This window comes from Athene noctua, chromosome 3, assembly GCF_965140245.1.
Source record: "Athene noctua chromosome 3, bAthNoc1.hap1.1, whole genome shotgun sequence".
Lineage (NCBI taxonomy): Eukaryota > Metazoa > Chordata > Aves > Strigiformes > Strigidae > Athene > Athene noctua.
In genome coordinates, this window is record NC_134039.1 from 13,763,472 (window position 1) to 13,784,199 (window position 20,728).

Below are 20,728 nucleotides of genomic sequence, written 5' to 3' on the forward strand. Positions count from 1 at the left end.
ATTATTCATGGAATACCTAGTGATTCTGGTAGATCTCATTGTTGTGTAATATTGATCCTATCCCATGGCTAGAACTGGTTGGTTAAGTAATTTGATGATAATTGATAACAGTTTGAGTAAATAAAATATTTAGGATATACCCATCTCAAGCTTCATATCATAAGCTAGTGGAAAGGAATTAAAACTCCCAATATCCTTACGTGGATTTGTGGCTTTATATTTTGTGTGCCTTGTGTGCCACAGCTGACGTTTCTGGAGAGGTGAAGCCCAGAGGTGCCTATGTCAGTGTTCTGCTTTAGATCAGAAGTGCAGCTTGGAAGGAGCTTTCCTGATTGTCACAACTTGCAGGGTTCATGCATGGGACAGTGGTGATTTAGGCCCTGTCGGGACCTGAGACCACGCCGCCGTTGTCCCTCCCCCACCCTCGGACCGGACGGGGCAGGGAGTGAGATACAAACCCCGGAGTGGAGATAAGGAAAAATTGAATCCAACAGTGTAACAAATAATAAACTGAACAACAACAATAGCAATAACAGTAAGCAGTAATAACAGTAAACAGGACAAAAGATATACAGAGATATCCCAACAAGATAGAGCAGCCCCATCGCGGGTACTCTCCAGGACAAAAGCCACACACGAACTGTTCCCGCGCTTGGAAGCCCGGACCTGATGTCAGCAAGATATCGAATAACCCAGCTGGAGCTCCCTCCCCACTGCTGGGGAAACTTAACCCTATCCTAGCTGAACCAGGACAGACAGTCTTGCAGCAAATTAACTGAATTCCTTTTAGATTAAACTTAATTGAAAAATAATTCTGCAGCTACTAATGGGCATTCAGTCTGCAGGACCAGACTACAACTAGTCCAGAGTAAAATTCTTTGAAAACCCTTGTGTGCAGTGTCCTCAGTACCAACAGAGCCTGTGCTCCCACTGTTACAAGTTTCTTAGTAGCACAGATACAGCTTATACAGTCTCATCTAGGCTTCAGTCTTCTTCCTTCCAGGGGTGATTTCACCCATCTACTGCAAAAGTAATATATGCAGAAATCGGTGCCAGGGAAGGGGGCCTGGAAAGTCTTGTTCAGAATCTTACTGAGTGCAGTAGACCCAAACAATCTATTTCTGTCTATTTACTGTCATGATTCTCTTTTTTTATCTTATTATTTTTTTGCTGGGGACTCTGAGAAGGATGGCCATATCTCTTAAGACAAAGTACCATTGAGCCCAGTATTCAGCAGTGACTTATTATGGAAAAGTGTAAGATGGGGCAGGTGTTTAGTGATGCATCCCCCAAACAGTCTCCTGGCCTCTAAGAATTTCTGTCTCGTGAATTTCCAGGAATGGTGCCTTCATATTTAACAGCCTATGATAACTTTCTTTCCTGTCATCTTGTGTAGTTGATCCTTGAGTTCCTGTAAAGTTGTAGCGTTTATAACATCCTTTAGCAAGTAATTCCCAAATTTAACTACATGCTGTGAGAACAACTACAATTTGGTTGTCTCAGACTTGTCGCTAGGTTTTTTTCTAATGCTCTGTAGCTCTTGTGTTGGAAGGGATGGTAACTAAATGCTTCCAAACTACATACTCTACACCATTCATGATGTTGAAGAACTCATTTCTTTCTCTTGCAGGTGGGGAAAAAAAGGTAGTTTTGTTACTTTTAGCTCTTATCAGCTGTTTGTGACCTGGGATCATCAGAGAAATCAGATTTTTTTTTTTTTGGCTTTCTGTAATACAACATTAGAATGCTAAGACCGTGTGGTCTGGCATCCAGTTCATGACTGTGCAGTAATAGGAGCTTAAGGATGAAGTGATCTGTTCTTCATATACTTCCAGTTACCAATGGCTTAGGGATTTTTTGAGGCTGAGAATGCACCTTGGGCTATCCTACTAAACAGACATTTTATTTTTTACTTTCTGTGGTGTCCAAAGCAGTGTGTCTGCTATACACACAGTGTGCAGCTGTGGTGTTTATCTCTTTCAGTTACTGGTCCCTTTAAAGGCCTGTGGATTGATGCAGAGCTGTATGTTTTCTCTGCATATAATGGTAGGATTGAAATTTCTAGTACCTGAAAGGCAGTTCTAGTTCTTTGTTATTTTAGCAGAGATCACCATCCAAATGCTTCTGTTGTTGTCTGTATTTAAGCTGTAATAATACCTGGCTTTCCTACAGTAATGTGTTGAAATATCTTTGAGAGCATTAAAAAGGGAATAAATATAATAGGAAAATACATGCAAAAAAAGATTATTAGTAGCCCTAACATTGATGTGAAAACACTCTTTAATGATAAACACACTTGAGAATATAATCAAAACATATTAAAGCTAATCATTGCTACATGCTCTGTTTGTGTGTGTGGGTGTCTCTATTATAATGTGGACTTTGATCCAGATTACTTAGACAGATTGTAATCACCAATACAGGCTGGGGATTCAGGTGCTCTTTGCCTCCAAATATATTTCCTCTGGTATGCAAAACTGTTTATTTCTGCAGGAGCAGCTCACACCATGAGATTTCATGTGTTGTACAGGAATTGGGTGCCAGTGAACCAGGGCTGATCAGGTACTGTTAGGCAGATATTCTCACAAAGGTGAAATTAATTTTCTATCAAAAAATTTCTAAATTTGTGCAGAAGACCACCTTGCGTGACCCAGGAACAAGATAGCTGAAATTTAATTTTCCTTCTCACTGAGAAAAGACAGAAGAGATGATTTCTGTTGGAATATGGGGGTCTCCAGTGTTTCAATCGGATAGTCCCCATCAAATCTCACTGTGACCTGCAGTGTATCACTTTATCAGTTCCTGTATTTCTAATGTTAGCTTTCAAATAATTCCTATTTTACCTCAAACATGTATCCTTAGGAGGAATTAACTCACATTTGTAAAGCAATTTGAGGAAGAAAAGTGGTGGTTTATTGCTACTTATCATTAATATGTTTTTATTGCTGTATCATTTTCTCTAATGACTCCCTAAAAGCTAAATGGCTTACTAAATAAATGAAAAACGGTCCATCCAGAACCAGACAAGCTGCTCAGTCCATATGTTTAAAATACGCAACTGATAGGCTGTGGAGTTAATGTACTGAATTTTAGGTTTTATTAGTGGAGGTTTTGGGAGAGAAGAATTTCTCCCATGATTGTTACAAAGCAGAACAAAACAAAACATTTCAGGCCCATGAGGGGCTGAAATAATTTTTTAAATACACTTTGCAACAAGAAAGAGTGAGATTTGTGAGAAACATCAAGAAGCACTACTAAAGCGAATGAGAAGAGAACGTTTTGTCCAGTGTCGGATCTCTGTTCCAGCACTCGTATCGTGTGTGCTGTCACTGTGTTTTTGTGCCCCCACTGAATGGCAGACTAGATCTGCCCAGCAAGAAGCAGCTAGCCAGCTTGCCTTTGTGAAGCCATTTGTCCATGCTCTATTACCAAATCTGAATATGCCAAATCACCATCATTATGAATAACCTTCTCTGAACGTGAACCCTGAGGTATTAGGGAAAGGATTTAAAAAAAAAAAAAAATCTAGGCAGAGGTGTTAGGAGTAGGCCTTTGTGGTATAGTCCATCTGGCAAGCTGGTTTGAATACATGTTGAGGACACCTGAAGAAGCAACTGCAGTGTGCCCTTCTGCATGGCAGACAGACATGTAGAGCCTTCTCCTCTTCAGGGTATCAGTAGGGTTGTCCTCAACTACCACGTATGGACAGACTGTAGCTCGGTCCCTCACTTAACAAGACCATTGCATCTCTGGATGGGTTTTTCGTTGTTTGTTTAATTCTCCTTCTCAGTGTGCTTGACATGGTCATTGCACTGAGCACTAATAGGCTCATTTTTCCTGTGGGTGTCCATCTTCCTTTCAACAGCAGTTAGGGTAAAAAGTACCTTGATTATAGAAGCAGTGAGGTGTAGTGTCCTCTTGGGTGTTACTAAATCAGATTATAATGTTTGCACTGGGTCTTGGGCATTGCCCAGCATGTAGGAGATGTAGGTAAAACTCAGTTAGCTGAAAATAAAGCTGGCTCACAAATTCATGACTTGATAGAGAAACTGAATGAGAAGATTCTGGGTAGTAACAGGCTACTCAGTGTACTAGGGAGAGACTTGACAGAATCTAATGAATAAAGGATCCAGATGACTGCAAATCTCAAATCTAAGCAATGAAGGTGACTATGACAAACTGTTCAGTGAAGTTCTGGATTTTCCACCTCTGCAGCCATCAACCCACATCAATTCTTTCTCTAGTGAAAATAAGCTTTAACTGAACGCAAATTTTTAGCCTGTAACTTTAACTTCCCGTTTACTGACTGTGTTATATGCAAGAAGGGTGTATATGACCTAATGGGCTTTTTCAGCCTTGGAATTCAGAGCAAAGTGATATATCTGCTGAAATTGCATTTTACAAAATTAAACTCTTCTGTGAGAGAGTAAAATCTCATATTTCGTGCTAATGGTGGGCACTTTTTAAAACTACAAAGAAATATTTTCTTTTATCTGTCTGATCTGAATCAGGCCATCTTGGTTTTTTGAAACTTACTGAAAAGATTTTGGTCTGAGTTGGCTCAACAAAACAATAAACTTAATTTCCCTATCAGAACTTTTCCACACAGGTATTGTAGTTGATTCACCTCTGTATTAAAAAAAAAACAACTAAAATTCATGTTTATATTTAGAGCAAACAACACTGCAATGAGGGAATGTTTTGTTCAACAGAAAACCTGAATGTTAGATCTGTAGAAATCCATTAAAATAGGCATTTCTTTTTTTCTTCTTCGGTTGTTTTTAACTGCAAAATCTAAGAAAAAGCATAAAATTTTGGAGAAGTGTTTTTAGAAATGTGTGTGAGAATTCCCCAGTTGACGAACCTTCTCTGTTTTATCCTCCAAAAATCTGTTTGGTGTTTAAGAGATCTGAGGCTGAACCAATGTATCTGACTTCAGTGAACTGATTTAGCCTAGCACAGTCACCTGGCAAGAGTTAAAGGTGTAAATTTGCTTGTAGCCAGGAGGAATTTAATGGTGTTTTTTCCTGCTTGTTCTAGGGCTTTCAGCAAAAATTCTCCTTCCATAGTAAAGAGATTGTGGCCATCAGTTGTTCCTGGTGCAAGCTGGCGGTAAGTGAACAATACTCAGGGAGACTGGTGGCAGCTTCATTGAGTGGCCATACTGAAAGCAATTTCATGTTTCCTGGCTCGTAGGGTTCACTCTCTGTGAATCCCCCCCCCCCAGTTTTGCCATTTCTGTTAATTTTGCTTAAAGACACTATAACTGATTGACATGAGTCCTCTAGGAGAAGATTCTTGCTGCACAACGTAGTCGCTGGCTACCTCCCATCAATGCCCTGCCGCTGCTAGCTCAGCCAAAGGGCTCTTAATACACACAGCTGCATCAGACTAGGTTGTGGTCTTCAGTCTGCGATCTGTGTTTAAGTAGGAGTAATTGGGTTTTTCTGGTTTTGGAGTGTTGTTTTGGTAAGAAGGCATGGCTAGACAGGATGATCTTTAGTTATATGTTCCTAAAACTCCATGATTTGAAGAACTTGAAGATGGTGGAGTTGGGAACATTGCTCCAGTTTTTGTATCATCACCCTCTTGCTTCTCTCTGTGCTTCCCTTTTGTCTGTCTTGATCTCCTTATTGACTCTTTTCCTCTCTTCCAGTTTCATAACAAAGTCACCTGTTTCATGCTACATCACATTGAGGAGCCATGTTCCCTGGGGGCTCACGCTGCTGTCATTGTGCCTCCCACCTGGATCATTAAGGTGAAGAAACCTCAGGTAACTGCATGCTGATGTCTTGTTTCTGGAGCTGTATGGCTGCACAGGGCCAACCTGGCTTTGCCGCTCGGTACTCCTTCACTAAGGCATGCTTGTTCAACCCTGTTCTATCCCTGAAACCCAGCATACATCCATGGTGATTATGAACCTGTATTCTCCCGCACTTCCATCCAGCCCTTTAGTAGATTTCCCTGTTTGGGATGATTAGCAACAAACCTGACTTCTGTTCTGAGCAAATCCAGCTCAGATTTGTTCCTCTAACTGTGAGTTCAGTGAGCATACTGAAAGAAATCCCCTGTGTTGCAGGCAGTCAAGCATGTTTCATTAAATAGAGCTGAGCAAATACAGGGAAAAACTGTTCGCAAACATTCACTTGAACTGCAGTAAGAATTTGCTGTAGTTGGACTGGCATCCTTCTGATTTTTCTGTCAATGGTCATTTAAACAATCACATCTTATTTACGTCTGTGCTTGTTGAATGTCCACAATAAGCCCATGTGCTCATTTAGTTGTAGGTAACAAACGTTAGACTTCAGAGCTTTTGTAATGGATGTGATACATCTTGGAGAGGATAATTCACTGGTGAACACAATAGGGAGAAAAGGTATCCAAAAGAGAGCTGGCCAAAAATTAAAAGGGGATTCACATCATGCAAGAAGTATTTTTTTATTTGAAAGTCTGTTTTCACTCCAGGTTGAACAGACAAACACACACTTGAACATATCAGGGAGTCAGAAATGCTGGTAAAAGTTTTATTCACAAGCACTGAAACAAGTTGGTTTGTTTTCTTCTGAAATGAATAGTCTCTGGGATATTTGAACTTCCCACTCATGTTTTCTTGTAGTTTCCTCCATTGACAGGAATGCTGGTTTTAGAGTAGTGATGTGTCATTCTTAATGTTAGTGTGTCCATCCTTGGGAACTGACCCTGGGCTTTCTGGCTCTGTGTCCTGCTTGTCAACAAGAAGCTGAGAAGTTTAGACTGTGGGCAAGGTAGCAAGACAAAATTAGTCCCATAAAACTGGAAAAAAGTCTTAAGTTGTGATGCTGTTCAGTTTTTAGTTCCAGTCTAGGAATATGACTGTCAGATTTTTGCATGAATAGCATTTCTAATAAGCTGGATATTAAAGACAAGGTGGGAAGGGGGAGGGGAAATATATGTATAGCTTAATCAAAGTTGTCCAAGGAGACCGCTATTTCTCCTTTAGGTCCAGAGAGAGTAGGCAAGATCCCTAGCCACCTCCATTATGAAGAAAAAAGGTTTCTTTGGCATATGTATTTTCTCCCCACACTCTTCTTTCTCTGTTAGTTTTATTCCACCCTCCCCCAGAAGAATCTTTTTTCCTCTCTTTTTGAAGAATCTGAGTCCTTGACAGGTGCTTGATCTCCTTGGCTAATTTTCAGCACCTGTGTCATATTTGATAGATGTATCCATGACTGACCTTACTAAAAGCAGCCTTTCTTCAATCTTTTTAATTTTTATTTTATTTAGTAAAAAAAAGTAATCAACAGTTGTAATTTTATTTTGATTTGTCATTTGACCAAAGCAGGATACCTTCCTTATAATATTATTAGAGAATTTTATTTCTTGTCTGTTATTTTTTTCAGAAAAGTTCCAATAAAAAAATAAATCTGATCTAGTTAATTAGAATTCAAGGGAAAAATGCTTTTAAATAAAGATTTAAAATGTCGCTTTGTGTGCCTGAGTCATGAATGGAGAGGAAGTACTTCAATGCAATATTCCCTCTCCATCACATCTTGAGTCCTTGAAATTCATGGTCAGTAGCATGAAAAAAAAAAACCTATCTTGAGTAATTGAAGCATTAGCTAGATCAAAATGATTTTGATCTAGCTAATCAGAAAGAAATATGGGCATATTTCCATGCAACTTCTTAACAGCACCCATTGCGCTATTAGTTCTGGGGAATGAATCCTTATTGCTGTAGAAAATACTAACGCATCTTTCAGATGTGTTTTCAGATTTTTGGCACAAGGCTTGTTATTTATTAGTTTTTTAGGAACTATTTTCTCCTCTCCTGCTGTTTCTGGCCAGCTCTACTTCTGTGTATTATAACCCTCTTCACCCTATATGAACACTTGGTAAACACTATGAAACTCTTCAGTGCATTCAATCCACAGAATATAAACACAATATTCACAAAATTTTGTAAATTCAGATAGTAAATAAATGTGTAACCAGCAATCTGTTTTTCACATATTCCACAACCGGAATAAATTTGGCTAGAAGCCTTTTTGTTATAAAATATTTCCTCAGCTCTAATTAACTACTTACATTGGTCACAGGCAACTCCTGAACTGAATTCCCTACTCATATGAAATTAATTTTACTGGTGCCTTCATCCTGTTTGGTTGTTTCTTTTAAGCAAATAAGATGGCTTTTTGTAGCAAAATCTTGCCCTAATTTTTAATTTTTTATTGCTACAAAAATGGTTTTCCATGCTTATTTTGTACCACGTGGGTCACCACCTATCAAATATTGGGCTTGAATAAAGAGCACACTCCCCCTCTGATTACCAGCAATGTTGTAGTGAAGCTTCATGGTGTAATTGGTTAAGGACAAATCTCTGTTGACAACCTACATTCTAAATGGGGAGCTTTTGCTTCTTGCAAGCAATTGATTGCAAGATGAGGAATATTCAGAATGGTTGAAATCGCTTTGGGATCGGTGGTAGCCCTATATGTAATGACCCATTTACATGAATGGAAAACTCCCAATACCTATCCATGTTATTCATAATGTGAGCCACTTCTGTAACTTCTTTATGGATTTCTAGTGCTTCTATACTGTGATACCAACTCTGTTTCCTGGGGTTTAAATCAATTCCATCTCCTAGTTTGTGATGAAAGTAGGTCATCCCTGTTGACTGTTGGTGTTCTGTTATAGGTGAGGTTTGGTAGCCCAAGTCATGTTAGCTCTAGCAATGGACTTGATATATGCTTATGTTGTGAGAGGAAAGTAGATAATAAGGAGGATCTGGCTGATATACTTACTGATTCAGTCTGTCTTCTGTTTGGGAAGGCAAAGGCAGTAACTGTAAAATTCCAATTTTTTCTTTTCAAGGTGAGTAAACATGGTGTTTTCTTCTCCTTCTTTGAGGATCTTTTAAAAGTGTTAGTGAATATTTATATTTCTGGGTTTATTTCTTTATTTCCTCAATTGCTGAGTTCAGCTGGCTTGTCTGATGGTGGTTTTTGAACAACCAGAAGATGGTCAAGATTGACCTTCCCAAAGACTGTTCATTATTTAAATCATTTGGAGTCCAGATGCTAAAAGCCTTTGAAAATGAAGGCTGAAATGATCTAAAGGAAAATGTTGAAAGGGTCCGTTGGATTTGCTTTTGAGATTGTGGCCCTCATGCCACCTGACACCATACAAGGACTCCAATTCTTTTATTCATCTAGCTAAGCTCACTGAGAAATATACTGACCATTCAATAATATGAAAAATTTCTTTTTGAAGATGGTCAAACTGACATCCACAAGGGAGAGGTTTTCTCTCTAGAGGCAAGTTAGGATTTACATATGGTGCCCATTTAAAGGTATGCTTTGCTATCAGGTACTTTGCTGAATAACATTATATGTTTGTAAAATACTCATCACCTTGTTAGGTGGACAAGGCAATATGCATCCATTTCTTCACTTCAGTGTACGAGGATTGATGATTACTCTTGGCTGTTATTCTTCTGCATGTTTCTACATAACCTGTATATGGTTAAGGAGTTTTTTTGTCTTTCATCTGATATGTGCATGCAGTTGCAATCATTAAAGCAAAGCTTTAGGTTGTCTTAACACTGCAGGTGAAAGCATATTTAAAAAAAAAAAGGTAAAATAACGTAGTTTTGACATAGCATATTGTAGTGCCTTTTTTGAGTGTGGAAATAAAAATTGTTACAGTCATGAATAGAGGCTTAGACTAAAACAGGTTCTCTAATATAGCTGTATGCCTCTTCCACCCCACCCCCCATAGGCAAGGAAAGATGTAAGTTATAATGGGATTTAATGACAACTACATTTAAACATTCTTTAAATTATTCTTTTAAAAATAGTAAGGATTTTACTGAACTGTCTTTGCCCTTTCCAGAAGAACTTCACTGACCTTGGGTCCACCCATTGTGGAGGTAGAATAACAAGTACAGTGTTTCTTCCAGAGATACAGTTAAGTACTTGCCTGGTATAATACCTAACCTGAGTTACAGACTAATATTTGCCAGGTGAATTCACTGCACTTAACCAGCAGGATAAATATTTTAAATTTTACACTTGGAGAGACTGAAGCACAGGGAGAAGGCTTGACATGCCCCTGACCATTCAGCGGACTGCTGGCAAGACTGTGGATAGACTAGATCTCCTCTCTCTGTCCTGTGTTATGCCCTGCTCCGAGGAGAATCCTTCATCAGAGAATGGCTGAGGAACTAGGCTAATGCCCCCATGGGAGTCAGCTTTGAGAGTAATGTCCTCTACCTTTCTATTGACGTAAACACTTTTGTCTACAGTCAATCTGAATACTGAAGTAGGGCGATGAAACACCATGCAGATGATATTGCTGATGCACTTCTGTAGTCAGTGCAGTCTTTGGTTTCTCATGCTTTCGAGATCACTTTGTATTAGTGATCAAAGTACAAACACTTTTTAAGGTGGTTTCTCAAAGTATGGTCTAAAAGGGCAAGTGTCCTGCAGTTGCTCTGCAGAGCTGTCTTGTCTTCAGTATTTTCAGTAAGCAACAAGGCATGACTATAACCTGGTCCACAAGGAATGTTGAGAGGTGACAAAAAGCTGGGAACTTTGTGGTCTGCATCAGGCTTCTCCTGGTCTGGGTGAAAAAGGATGGTGTCTTTAGGTATTTGAGCTAGATAGCTGTTATGTTTTCTTAACTTCTTAGATATGTGGAAACATTAATTTCTGTGTCTCATGTGTTGTACTGAAGTCTTGAAATTCTGGCAGTGGTTGTTAGGTGTTAAGCAGAATCTAGTAGCTATTCTTGTTAACGTTGGTTAGCAAGCAGGATTAAGGACAGATGTCACTGCTTATGGATTGGATGATCTCTGCTCATTGACTTTTTTCATTAGTGGTACTCTTTTGAATAAGGTCAGGGCAGAAATGAACTTTTGGATGAGCTGAGTGGATCTTGCTTCCCGTCTTGAAGCGAGAAAATAATCAATAAACTTTCTTCTAATTCCTGTGTTACTTTATTTCCTGGAGATGGCTAGACTGGAAGATGAAATACTGCAAAAATATTTACAGTATTTCCTATAATACAAAATTTCAATCACATGGAAGGGATTAGGGTTTCCTGCAGGTATGACTTCAGTTACTGAATTAAAATAATTAAAAAATAAATAAAATTCCCATTCTTGGCCTGTTCTTACCACACTAGAACAACTTTTGGTTCAGTATCGCTGAGCAGGCTATTGCCAGCCTGCAGAATAGCTCTGATGCAAGTTCTATTTTAGTAAGTTCTGCAAAAATACAAGAGGTTTTATGCTTTTTTCTATGTAGTTAAATGATACTGTTATTTAAAAACAAAGTAAAAAAACCCCTCACAAACACCTCCCTCACCCAAATACTTAAATTTTAACAGTTCAGTTTGTTCCTTAGTAGATAAACACACAAGTTTCTTGATAGGCTGGAACTGAGTCCACAGTGCCAGCATCATTCGCCATGGTGGCCTACGTTATGTTGAGTCATAATGGTTGCCAGAGCTAAAACTTGTTGTTTTCTTTCCTAAAAAAAACATGAAAAATATCTCATTTATCATGTTTTTTATTACATCTTTATGCAGGTGGTCTCCATACCAGGAGACGAGCCTGATTGGGCAGGAGACTGGAGCCCCGAAGGGGAAATGGGCGTCTCCTACCCCTATTGGGAGGGTTGGCAGGTACAACATGTGGTGTTATGTGAGTCTATGGGAGCATCTGATCTTTTTCCCCCCTCACAGCGTGGGAAAGTTTCCAGTTCCAAAGCACCAGTCTGGTCTCCGTGTGTGGCTTTCTCCATAAACGGTGGTGTGGAAGTGTAAAGCATGCAGCGCATGTAATTTAAATCTCAAGCATGTGCCAGATACTCTTATCATTCTCCAAGTGGACATGCATGGAAGAGCTTCGTAAAGGGGCTCTGTCTGGGCCTGTCTTCTAAATTTTGTTTTGCTTTTCATGTATTCTTTTTTCTTTTGATGTAGAACTCATTAAAGACTTCAACACGGCGAAAGAAGAGAACATCTTTTAAAAGAAAAGCCAGCAAAAGAGGCAATGAAGTAGGTATTAAAGTGCTTTGGAAATCAGGCTCCCTTTGTTTAAATGTCTAAATGCAGACTTTAAAGTTTAATTCTTTTACTACAGTGTTTAATATATTTTTTCCACTGGAAAATTCCATGCTATTGAATTTGTTGTGAGGAGAGATCAGTTTTGATAAAACCCGTATGAGAAGTTTTATTTGCTGAGTTGATTTTTTTCAAGAAACAACATACCAGACTCCAGAAGGACCAGCAGCCTAATGAAACACCGTTCCCTTGGGATGTAAGAGACTCAGCTCAGACCCTTGGTTTGCACTAGGCAGAGCAGGGGTGTGAAACTGGGGCTGTGAAATCCATGGTGAATGCACTGATGCAAGGGTCTGGTCCAGTTTGAGGGTGTCTCCCCCTGGAGATCTCGTATTAGAAATATTCTGTTTGTGTGAACATTGACATTGGGCCACAAAGAGAGAGAGAGAAAACGGATTGAATGATCTGATGGTTTGATTTACCATGCAACTTATAAAAGACATTGTTTCCAGATACTGACTAGTGGATTAGTTATACAGAGGAATAACAGCCTCATGGGAGAGGTGGAGGGAGGCTTACCTCTGCTTAGCCAAGGCTCTCTGGTTAAGGTCCTTGCTTGGGTGGTAGGAGAACTGCAGACCAGAAATCTGAATCTGTGTCTTCCACAGCCCAAGAGAGTGCCCTCGCTGCTGGGCTCTCCGGTGTCCTGCAGGGGTAGGGAGGCAAATATTTTTCTCGTTGACATGTCATGTTTGACCTGTGGCATTTGTTCAAAGGTGGGAGGGCAGCAAGGCCAAGAATTCGAAAACAGATCATCTGCAAATAAGTGCAAATATGTGCTGATACAACTTGTCTTGTAAATGAAATAAGTAGCTTATGTCATTCTATTTTCCATTGAAAAAGTGTTCATATTAGAAATAGCACTTTATCTGACACATTAGCACAGTGTGAGTAATTGCTTTTTGGGGAAATCAGTATTGAGTAAAATTTAAAAACAGTTTTGTGTTGGCCTGAAGTGACTTTTCCCTCCCTATTATTTTCTTCATTGTCTCATTAGAATAAATTAGTCGCAGGTGAATACCACATTAACATGGCTGTACTATTTCCAGTACCTGAGGCAGTTTTGTCAGAGCTAGGTTGGGTCTCCTGCACATGTTAGGCCAGGGAAACATACATAGCCTATTCTAAAGCTGTTCCTTGTTTCTGATCCTCAGGATAACAAAGGTCGGCCATTTGTGATAAAGCCTATCTCCTCTCCACTCATGAAGCCACTGCTGGTTTTTGTCAATCCAAAAAGTGGAGGAAATCAGGTAAGAACATAATCTGTTTTCCATCTGGATCCAGGTCACAAAGCTGTAGTTTAACAACAGTGTTTCTGCAAATGAGACTAGTTCTTGGTCAGTCAGATAGGAAGAACTCTATGCCCCACTGCAGTCCTCAGAAGAGGTCCTTGCTGTTGAATGCCCTTTCAACTTCAGTGGAATTGGATGGATGAAATGATTACTTCAGTATTTGAGTAGTTGTATTCCTATCTTCAGATTCTTGAAAGTAATCTAAAATGATAGTTTGGAGGTTTTCAGAAGGCTTAATCTTTCTGCATAAAATCTGAATTGCCAATGAAGATTCTTTTTTTTAATCCAAAAAGTGGATTAATTTTACTAAGAAAGTCTAGTAAAATTAGTGAATGTGAGATGACACATTCTTATGGCATTTAAAAATAATTTCTGGTCTTGTACTGTACCAGAGAACTAAGTTTTAGTGACTTACATGCAGCACTTTTTTCTTAGGGTTCTTGGAATTAAAACTTATCCAAGTGAATGTTTTTCAGATTAGTTCTGCCACTTTTTGAATATCAAATAATCTGAGTGCCTTTTGATAAACAGGAGTTTCTAGTTGAAAGGAAAAGATTGTCGAAAGATACAACAGAGGCTTATAGAGATGGAGAATACCATAGCCACTGTCACTTTCTCCTCTGTTAGATGAATTAGGGAGGATATCAAAGGAAACTGATAAGACTGATTCAAAACAAAGAAAAAAGTCAGTCCTTCTCACAGTAAGTATGGCGTTCATCTCTAAAACTCCTTGCCATAGGATGTTGCAGATGCTAAAAGTTTACATGGGCTGAAGGAGAGATTTGGAGAGAAAACCCTGAAGGTTACTGAAGTTCTGTATCCTCCTCTGGCTCAAGAATTCTGTGAATTGCAAATAGCTGAGGCTGGGAGAATACCTACAGCAAACATTCCATTTATTTTCTCTGTTCTTATACATTTTCATAGGCACTTTGACTGCTATTCTTAGTTCTCCACTTAAGGGAAGGTGTCAGACAGAAGAGCCATCCTTCACAAGTGGGAGCTATTGAAAATTCCTAACTTGCACCTCCCAGGCCATGTCTGAAATGCATTCTTGAATTACTTTTGGATACAAGTTTATCCCATAGGGTTCTTAACCCTCTTCTGCTAGCAAGAGATCCTGCCACTTTGTGTCTGGGTAGAACATGAAGGAAGGAATTAAGAGTGTCTAGAATATGAACCCAAGAGTCTGAGAAAGCAGAAACTATATCTTCAGGTGATGGGTTGTCCACACTGTACTGAGTGAGGGAGCATTGGGACGGCTGTAGGCTATAGAGTCCTTGGCTCCTGCTTCATTAGATGGTAGAAGGCTACAGTTATGAATGTTCATGGTGGTGATGGTGAAGGTCAGAGCATCATCATTGCTTGGATATTGGGCAGGACACTGTTCAGTATGATGGTGTCTTTGCCCATGAGTCTGTTCTTGCTGTCACGTATGACTGAAGGTGGTGTGGGATAATGGATGTTTCTTCTTGTTGCAGGTGGTGAGAGGCAGGAGAACAGGTTGCTGTGGGACCTGTACCTTTGATCTGACCCCAAATGACTGTTCTTATGAACCATTAGTGATCTGTGGTGTTAAATTCAGTCTATATGTATGCATATGCACCCTGCCCAGATTGGTGGGTTGCTATTCTATGGAGCAGTCATCTGCTTTGCCATTTTCTAGTTTGCCTTTTTCTTGGTTTGTTTACTTTCTAAAGCACAGAAGAAAGAAACGCTGTCCAAATATAGTGAATAATGAACACTTATTTCTAATAATAATTAAACTATTCAAAATTTGCCTTCCTTTGATTTTTCTTTCTTTCCAGGGCACCAAGGTTCTCCAAATGTTTATGTGGTATTTGAATCCACGCCAGGTCTTTGATCTCTCTCAGGAAGGGCCAAGAGATGCGTAAGTACTTGAGCCTTCAGCACTTCGGTCCATAATTCTTTCTGATCAGGAAAGCAAAGTTGTTCTGGGAGTATGAGGTTTATGTATCCAGGTTTTGGTAGTGAGGGGGAGGGCTGCAGTGGTGGCTTCTGTGAGGAGAGATCAGAAGCTGCCCCTTTGTCAGACAGAGGCAGTTCCAGATAGCTACAAGACAGACTCACTGCTGATGCCAGGGCCTGACCATTCCCTAATGGCTGAGCATTACGGTGGGTGGGGTGAGGCTGCCTCCAGATTTCCATATGTGACAGCAGCATGCAAATATCTCTGATTGCTGAGTAACTAGCTCAGCTTATCTGGGCAACAGCTGAAGTGTGAGCCTCTTCCAAGGGAGGGAGGATCTGTCTTCAAAGGGATGATCCTCTCTGCTAAAGGTTAAGAGACCATCCTTCTGTGGTAGTTGAGATGAGGATACTTGCTTTACTTAACCATCTGTTCAGCACTACTTTCACAAGTTAAGCAGCACAGAAAGATAGTAATGTAAAATCAAATAAATTACCTGTATAAGAATGGTCCAGGTATCTGCTATTCAAGGCACCTAAGCTTTTTTTCCTGAAGAAACACCTCCACTGCTGATCCTCTCATGATGTATAGCTTTAAGGTAGCCATACAGTTTTCAAATATGTGTAATGAAGTTAAAGGAGGATTAGGTCCTCTGGTCACTCAGCTTTCTCCATGTGAATGTACCCCATTCATTACAGGATATTTCATTATGGCTCTTTCATGCAACTAAAGGAGCAAGTCTTCAATGGATACTTTTTTGGCTCTGCTGTCGGTATCCTATATCAGATATTCAGAGAAAGAACTCTCTTAGATTTCCGTATCTTCTGTGGTGTTAAAAGTAATTACCATTTGAAGAAATTGTCATGTTCTACATGCCTCAGAAATGGTGGCTCAGAAAATCCTGATGAGGAACACTAAGTTTTGCTTAAACTCAGTGTTTATATTTGTTTGCTTTAAGATAGTGGAAAAATGAAAGATTTTGTCATCTTCAGAGGGAACGTGAGAATCTGGCCTTTCAGATTTAGCTTAGGAACATGATAAACTGATCAAATACTCCTCATGCCTAACCATGGTGGAAGGCATCATTTCACATCCTAGTGGTTTTGTGTGTATGAAGGTGTGAAGTGAGCCACAGGGCTCAGGTTGAGTTGGAGCTAATGCTGGCTGAGGCTGCCTGGGCTGATGCTTCTTCATTGCCAAGGCTTTTGGTAGTACTGAGATTACACTTTTAAATTTTTTTCCCTCTTCCACCCACATCCTTAGTAATGAATATTTGAAAATGCAGTAAGCAGTGGTTATGTCACTCTGCAAAATGCATAAAAAGTATCTGCATTATTATTCTGACTTTTCCCCCTTTTTTTCCTTTCCCTCTCCTGGCCAGGCTGGAGCTGTACAGAAAAGTGCCAAACCTGCGGATCCTGGCCTGTGGTGGGGATGGGACGGTAGGTGCCTGGCAGGCCTGCAGTCATCAGCCAAGTCATTAAATTCCTTGCAGTTGTGGGTTTCCCATCTTGTGATGCTTGCAGAGCCAGATAATGTACCTTCCGCTTGTGAAATCCACCTTTTTAAATTTTTAAAAAATTTTCTGTATGACCTGGCTTGCATAGTGGTGGAGCCAGATACTAATGTCCAAGGTCTTATCTGCTTTGTGCATATAAATTTGGTACAGCTTAAAAATAAAGACTTAACTTTGCTGACCTCCTCTCACTATTTATATAGATCTGAGGGTCTAGTAGGTTAAGTCAATATCTTGGAGCCATTCAATCTTCCTGCCTCCATGATGTCCAAGTACAGTCATTAACAGGGACTCTTCTGTGCCTAAAGAAAATTAGTTTCCTCACTTTTTTTTTTTCTTCAAAGCATTTGTGAGGAAGAATATTGCATTGGTCATATTACTAGCTTGGGATCTGGCAAATCCAGGTTCAGTGTCTGTCTTTGCTACTGAATTTCTGTGTGTTCTTGGATAAGGAAATAGTGTCAGATCTTGAAAAGATTTAGGCACCTTCAGTTGGAGACAGGCTCTACAGTTCAGGGTCTGTAGGCCCTGAGTGGATAACAGAAGTATTACAACTGTATTGCTCTTTCCATACTTAGGAATATTGTAAATATCAGTTTGTGCCACTGAATGCTTAAATACAGTTTAATCTCTGTGAAACTCAGTTCCCCAAATATGACTTTGATAATAGTTGTAACAGTAGGAAGGAAGGTAATGGCAAGGCGTAATGACTGGCCAGGATAGTTATGTATGTAGAAGTTTAGGGCATGGCGTAGTGAGCTGAACCCCTACCCTTAACCCATCTTTGCTGGAATTTCTGGGAGAACTTTCTGGTCTGCTTTTGTGGGTTCTTTTAAAACCACAGCCGTAGGGGGGTTATAAATACTAGTGCTTCTCCTGCAAGACTACTGTCTTTCTGGTACCTGGGAAAATAAGAGATCTCTCTTACTGCATTTTGAACTTTCCTTGAGAAATGTCCAAGGCATTGCTTTAGCAGGAGGCATAAGCTGCAAAGAAGTGTTTCTGCCTGTTTCTGAAAGTCTTTTTCTTCCATCTGAGGAAGCCAGGATTTTAATAGGGGAAAAAAAAATTCATCCTGAAAATGTTAAAATAGGAATGAATTGCAACTATGTTGAGTCTGACCATCCTCTGTTTTCCCTTTGAGCAGTGCAAGCGACAGGTGGCAGCACCTTCTCATTAGTATGAGCAGCACTCCACTATTACCTTTGCTGCTGCTTAGTTTGAAGCAAATTAATATCTAGTTATTCCCAAAGCCATTCCATCTAGAAATGAAAAATCTGGCTCAAATGGACTTAGTGAATATTCAATGAGACCAGATGTTACCTTGCATTACTGAGGTGAATTAGAACTTATTGTAACTTTTCCATCATTGCTGCTGGCTGTTCCTTTCCAGGGCATAAATGGAAAGCTTTGTTTTCAAAGTGGTCAGGAGCTTTCTGTTTACAGGGAAACGAGTCTGTGTCGTCCTTGATTGTAAAACTATTGTACAAGGGTCAGAAATGACCTCAAGTTAAATAGCAATGTTGTACATACAAATTAGTAATTTGAAGTTTCTGTTTATAAGTTAAAAGCATTTACAAAAGTGGTAGGTATTGTAATGTTACCTGTACCAGTGAGAGGCTGAGGCACAGATGTATGGATTAAATCAGTGGTAACGACAAAGGGCTAATAACAAAGGATTTTAAGAAGTCCTGGCCCCAGTGAAGTTATGGTGACTTTTTATTCTGTCTTCTGTTATCAGTACTGAAGGTCAGATATTTTGAAAGGTAGAGGATTACCTACCTCTGAAAATTCCTTAAGGACTCATAGTCCTACCATGGTGTTTATGATAGATTTAAGTACCTTTGGTGACATCCAAGTTCATGAGTTGTGATTCAGATGACTGTTGTCAGACAATGAGCTCTCATACAGGAGCACATCCCAGATGAATGCTTTAATAATTGGACAATTGGCTATGATAAGTAGCTGTCTGATGAATGCTATTTATACAGAACTAAATCTATCTGTCAAGAGTCATGGTGAAAGACATACTGTAGAATACTGAATAGTGTGGTGGTTGCTGTTTTTATGAGGCCACTGCCTCTGCAGTCCTTCAAATTCCAACTGTTGTTCCCAATTCATGTTATTCAGCGCACCTTTTGTGAAGCTCCAGTGTCATCCCAGTTTGGGTTACTAATCTATTTAAAAACATAGTTATATTAATTGGGAGAGAAAAAATCCTGTCCAGCAGCAGTTAGGATTTCAGTTTTCTGTCTTATTTAAAAACTCACATTTCCAGTAGAGATGCATCTTTGAACACTGGCATTAGGAAAAAAAAAATAAATCACACTTTATTATCTTATGTTTATTTTTCCTTATTTCTTTATTTTAAAATGTGGCACAGGTTCTTTCAAAGATTGGAATTAATTTTTTTTAAAGGTGAGAAATAATTTAAGAAATAGTCCTATTTCAGTCATAAAAAGTTTGATAGCATCTTCAGCAACAATTCTTTCCCCCCTTGGAAATTTTACAGTAATTTGTTCCTTCTGGCTAGATTTCTATTTTAAATTTTACATAGTCCAGAATAGGGACAGGAGAGAGAAATGACTCTCTAAAATACCTAATACCTTGCAATACAAAAGAGCCAGATTCATCATTCCAACCCAGTCTTCAATACTGAGCATTAGAGTTTCTTTAATTCTAGTCTTTTATATACGTGTGACTAGAATACATATATATATATATTATGCTTTGCACTGAGTGAAATAATTCAGCACTAAGGTCTCTTGTCTGGGTAATGGGAGACCTGTGAGCAAGTCCCTGCTTGACTTCAGTTGGACCCTCTACTCCAGGACATGCTCTGAGATACCATATGTTTTAATGTGTCTCTTGCATCTTCATTCATAACAGCTGTCAAAAGTTTAGTTTCCTTTAGCATAACAGCAATTTAAAAATAAAAAAGGAGTTGTCTATATTATTCTTCACTCATTTTTACATACAGTATTTTTCAGAGCAATGTCTAGGCTACCTTATAATACCAGGTGTAATTTTATGGGTTTTCATTTCTTGCTTAAAGAATGGCAGCTTATGTGCTTGCTTTCCTCGGTATCTCTGTGTGCTGTTAAAGATAACCAGTGTTCACATCCCATTGCTTCTGCTTGCACAGGAACTTAATGAAAACTGCTGTACCTGTTCTCCGAAAGTGAAACCTCAGATGGAGCAGTTCTAGGGTTAAATTTCAGATATCCTCATTCTTCTCCCTTTTGTTTTACTCTGTAAAAGGCATATGATCAAAATACATATTTTTCCTTTTTTCCATCCGTTTTTATCTTTGTGACTATCGGTTCTCTGCATTTCCCATTTTATAGGTGGGCTGGATCCTCTCCATCCTTGATGAGCTGCAACTCAGCCCCCCACCTCCTGTCGCTGTCCTTCCGCTTGGCACTGGGAATGACCTTGCCCGTACCCTCAACTGGGGTGGGGTAAGCACTGACTGGGGTACTCTTACATGTGGGTCTCAACTTGCTGCTCCGATTTAGCTGTGTAGGGTGGAACTTCATTTTGGCTAAAGTAGCAAGCAGGGCTGTGTCCAAGCTGTACTTCAGTTAGGCACAATAGTTTGGTTCAATTTCCAGTCTGGGATCTTGAATTACTAATGATGTAGTAGCTGTAATAAAAGTGTACGTATATGTATCTGCCTGGTATTTCAGACCAAGTAATGAGGAGGATATTCAGACTTCTAATTTAAGCATAGTTTAAACTTTATTTCTCTATATTTGTTATTGGCAATACCACTGGAGTTATTCCAAGCAAGGCAAATATAGAGTTCTTCTCCTTATGACCTCACTTTGTCTGCACAAGACTTGTGCACCTCAGCAATAGCTTGTTTATGTGTTTGATATATCA

The 20,728-nt window shown here is 39.4% G+C and overlaps 1 protein-coding gene across 4 annotated transcripts in view; it reads left to right on the plus strand.

Annotated features, from left to right (window-relative positions):
• The window catches only part of DGKI (diacylglycerol kinase iota), a 220,834-nt gene that overhangs the window by 98,482 nt on the left and 101,624 nt on the right, over positions 1 to 20,728 (plus strand). For all 4 annotated transcript variants that reach the window (XM_074902027.1, XM_074902028.1, XM_074902029.1 and 1 more), the window contains exons 7-13: positions 5,041 to 5,112; positions 5,657 to 5,773; positions 11,968 to 12,042; positions 13,263 to 13,358; positions 15,206 to 15,288; positions 16,709 to 16,769; positions 20,191 to 20,304. In XM_074902027.1, coding sequence (XP_074758128.1) covers positions 5,041 to 5,112; positions 5,657 to 5,773; positions 11,968 to 12,042; positions 13,263 to 13,358; positions 15,206 to 15,288; positions 16,709 to 16,769; positions 20,191 to 20,304 — 618 coding nt within the window. The remainder of the gene's footprint in view (positions 1 to 5,040; positions 5,113 to 5,656; positions 5,774 to 11,967; positions 12,043 to 13,262; positions 13,359 to 15,205; positions 15,289 to 16,708; positions 16,770 to 20,190; positions 20,305 to 20,728) is intronic.